General features: G+C 43.5%; 1 protein-coding gene and 1 long non-coding RNA gene across 2 annotated transcripts in view; one reads left to right on the forward strand and one right to left on the reverse strand.

Annotated features, from left to right (window-relative positions):
* LOC117958237 overlaps window positions 1-3,760 on the reverse strand; it is an 859,617-nt gene that overhangs the window by 160,795 nt on the left and 695,062 nt on the right. The window contains exon 13 of the mRNA XM_034894525.1: window positions 1,583-1,687. Coding sequence (XP_034750416.1) covers window positions 1,583-1,687 — 105 coding nt within the window. The remainder of the gene's footprint in view (window positions 1-1,582; window positions 1,688-3,760) is intronic.
* Window positions 3,480-3,760, forward strand: part of LOC117958310 — an 18,087-nt gene continuing 17,806 nt past the window's right edge. The window contains exon 1 of the long non-coding RNA XR_004659683.1: window positions 3,480-3,591. This is a non-coding gene — a long non-coding RNA (uncharacterized LOC117958310). The remainder of the gene's footprint in view (window positions 3,592-3,760) is intronic.

Raw genomic sequence — 3,760 nt, forward strand, 5'->3', positions numbered from 1 at the left:
ACTGGGATGTGGCACATGATGTGGAGGCTTCGTGATCTCTTGATGTGGGAGATGATCCTGCTGGCTTGCTCCTCATCTCTGAATCTCTTCCTGAAGTACTCCTCCTTCTGGGCGTCAGTGAACCCTCTGACCTCTGTCACAATGTCAACACACCCAGGAGGGATCTGATTGGCTGCTGCAGGTCGTGTGGTTATCCAGAGGCGAGCAGAGGGAAGCAGTTTCCCCCTGATGAGGTTTGTCAGCAGCACATCCACTGAGGTGGACTCTGTAACATCAGTCAGGATCTCAGTGTTGAGGAAGTCCAGAGGAAGTCGACACTCATCCAGACCGTCAAAGATGAACACAACCTCTTCAAACCTGCAGATTCCTGCTTCTTTGGTTTCACTAAAGAAGTAATCAACAAGTTCCACCAAGCTGAACTTTCTCTCTTTCAGCACATTCAGCTCTCTGAAGGTGAATGGGAATGTGAACTGGATGTCCTGGTTGGCTTTGCCTTCAGCCCAGTCCAGAGTGAACTTCTGTGTTAAGACTGTTTTCCCGATGCCAGCCACTCCCTTTGTCATCACGGTTCTGATTGGTTTATCTCTTCCAGGTGGGGTTTTAAAGATGTCTTCCTGTCTGATAGGTGTTTCTGGTCTGTCTGGTTTCCTGGATGCTGTTTCAATCTGTCTGACCTCATGTTCATCATTGACCTCTGCAGCCCCTCCCTCCATGAGGAAGATCTCTGTGAACATCTGATTCAGAAGGGTTGGGTTTCCTGCTTTAGCAATCCCCTCAAACATACACTGGAACGTCTTCTGCTGGTTAGATTTGAGTTTACGCTTACAAACTCCAAGATAACTTCCTGAATGAACACACAACAAAGAAGATCATTACAACGAAGAACATGATTTAACATTTTCTCAGAGAATGAGTACATGAATATATTTTGTTAAATATTTTCAGACAAATATCCCGTTCATCCAGCATGTTAACTCTTTAGAGAAATCCTCTTACTGCTCTGCAGAAGGTCAGCCAGCTCCTCCTGCTTCATTCTCCTCAGGAAGTGCAGTGTGATCTTCAGAAATGCCTCTCTGCTGCTCCTCCTCTGCTCTTCATCCTCACCGTCCAACACCTCCTTATCCTTTCTCTGACTCTCTAAGCATTCTGGGTAATCTGGGCTCAGCACCTTCTGGAACTTCTTCAGCTCGTTCTTCACAAAAGTGACGATGTCGTCCTCCAGCAGCTGGAACAGAAGATTATATGAATGACCAAATCAAAGTGAAATCATGGAAGCACACATCAGATCCATGTTGGACAGAATAGATGTAAAAGTAGTTGTTGTACATGTACAGACCATAAAGATGGAGTCCAGGTGGGTTTGATGCTGCTGGGCAGACTGACCACTGGGACCCTCTGAGCTCTCCTGGTCCACTCTGTGGAGGAATCAGGAAGAATTAGCTCACATCATGTCTGTCCACACAGAGACAAACACAAGGTAAAGGTCCATGATGTGATGTTTGGATGTTAACAGTGAATCAGAGGACTCCCTGTAGTGGTCCACCTTTACTAGTCCTGCTGGGTATCAGTTTAAAATCCTCACCTTTGATCAACAGAGTGGCGTCCATCTTTGAAGTATAAAGGTTCATACATAGACCAGTCACTCTTCATGGACACACAGCTGGGTTCAGGTTCTTCCAGATTCCTCCTGATAGAAACACAAGATAAATTCTGCACTGCACCCCCAACACACTGAGACCAAACCTGTCAGTGGTGTAATACACCTACTGTACAGTATAGTTGTATCCAGGAAGTTCTTGTTAACATTGTGTATGATCCATGATCAGTATTTAATTTAGGCATGTTTCAATGTATATATTAAATTCGTAATAAGTGCAGTGTGCGCCACAGGCTTGTTGTGGGATGACCATATTTGGGGAATAGTCGTACTAATGTCTATGTAACAGTGGTCGTCTACAGTGGTTTTCTAACAGTTTGAACTTTTTTAGATAGATAGATAGATAGATAGATACTTTACAGGAATCACAGCACCACAGCAGCTTCAAAACAAACATAACACTACACATTTCCACAAATATCTTCCATACCTAATAAGATAACTACCACTACCTTTGTAACTCATTGCTAGATCGATATCTTGATGTGTAATGAAAGAATTGTCAGCAATATATTGATTATTGCAGAATTGCTGTATCGTGATATTATCAGTAACGTGAGCCGTGTACTGCATCGTGATGTAAGGTATCCTGTGATCCCCCGCCCCAATATTTATATGCAGACTGTTCTAGGGCCTGGGGACCTGGTTAGAAGCTAAACTACATTTAGTGGTCTCAGTACCTGTCCTCTGTGTTAGGACAATAAAGTTGAATCAAATCTAATAAAAAGAGGAAGAGATGTCGTGTCAGAGCAGTGAGTTTCAGCTGAGAGTCCTTTTCTAAGTTTACCTTTAAAGTTATGTATTGTCAAATATACAATTCCATTGAAGCAGTATATATTGCAGTACATATATTACACATATTATGTTTGTAGTAGACAGGTGTACATTGACTGCAAAATAAATAACTTGAATGAACTGTACTTTAAAATGTGGTTTCTGCTCACCTTTGATCAACAGAGTGGCGTCCATCTTTGAAGACTAAAGGTTCATACATAGACCGGTCACTCTTCATGGACACACAGCGGGGTCCAGGTCCAGGACAGTCTGGTCCCTGATGGATCCTGATAGAAAGAAATTCATTAAAGTTAACATATTTAGGAAAACTTTTAAATAATTTAACATGTTTGAATACAAAATGAAAAATATTTTTATTTTATTACTGACTTGTTACTGAAGAAAATTTTACAACTAATTACTTTTCATCATGTTTAAAAGTAACATGAAATTCCTTTGAATGGTCACTCTTGAAGGACAAACAGCTGGGTCCAGATCCAGGTCCAGGTCCAGGACCAGGTGTGGGTCTGGGTCCAGGTCCGTGATGCGTCTCTGGGCTGAAACACAACACACACAGAGCTGTGAGTGTGAATGATGATGATGATGGTGGAGTGATCTGAGTGGTGGACAGTTAGAGATGGTCCTCTCACCTCTGAGCTTTGGTCTCGCTGTCATGGTCCCCCCACAGAGGGGGTTTAGGGGGAGGGACCCCCTCCTCTCTGTACTCACAATGACTCATAGCAGAGTCCACACCTTCATCTGGAGAGGAAACACCTACAGGGAGAGACGCTCTCTGTCACCACAACACTGATAACGATCCCTGGAAGAAGCTCGGCTACTGTTTTCACCCGGTCACAGCGAGGGTGGAGGAACCAGAGAGAGAGAGGATCCTGGTGCTGGTTCTCCTCCAGTCCACCTGTTGGGATGCTGCGTCTTAAAGTCTAAGCATTAGGGCAGCGGATTCTCACGAACAGGCTTAGTACAATATCATGTGACGCTGGTCATGTGACGCCAACTACACAACACCACAAGCCATAGGCAACCTTCCAGAAAAATGAGTTTTTGTGATTTCGTCACGTTTTCTTAAAAACTGCGATGGAATATGCAGGGTGTTTATGCATTTTTATGCAATGAAATTGCGGGAACTTGAGGAAACTGAGGTTTGATGAAAAAGAGACTGTGTTGTCATGTCATGTAATTACGTCACTTCACAACGTTCCCATGGAAACGGGGAAAAATGGCTGAAGATAAACACTCACCGGCCACTTTATTAGGTACACCTGTCCAACTGCTCGTTAACACTTAATTTCTAAGCAGCCAACCACATGG

Source organism: Etheostoma cragini, chromosome 15 (genome assembly GCF_013103735.1).
Source record: "Etheostoma cragini isolate CJK2018 chromosome 15, CSU_Ecrag_1.0, whole genome shotgun sequence".
Lineage (NCBI taxonomy): Eukaryota > Metazoa > Chordata > Actinopteri > Perciformes > Percidae > Etheostoma > Etheostoma cragini.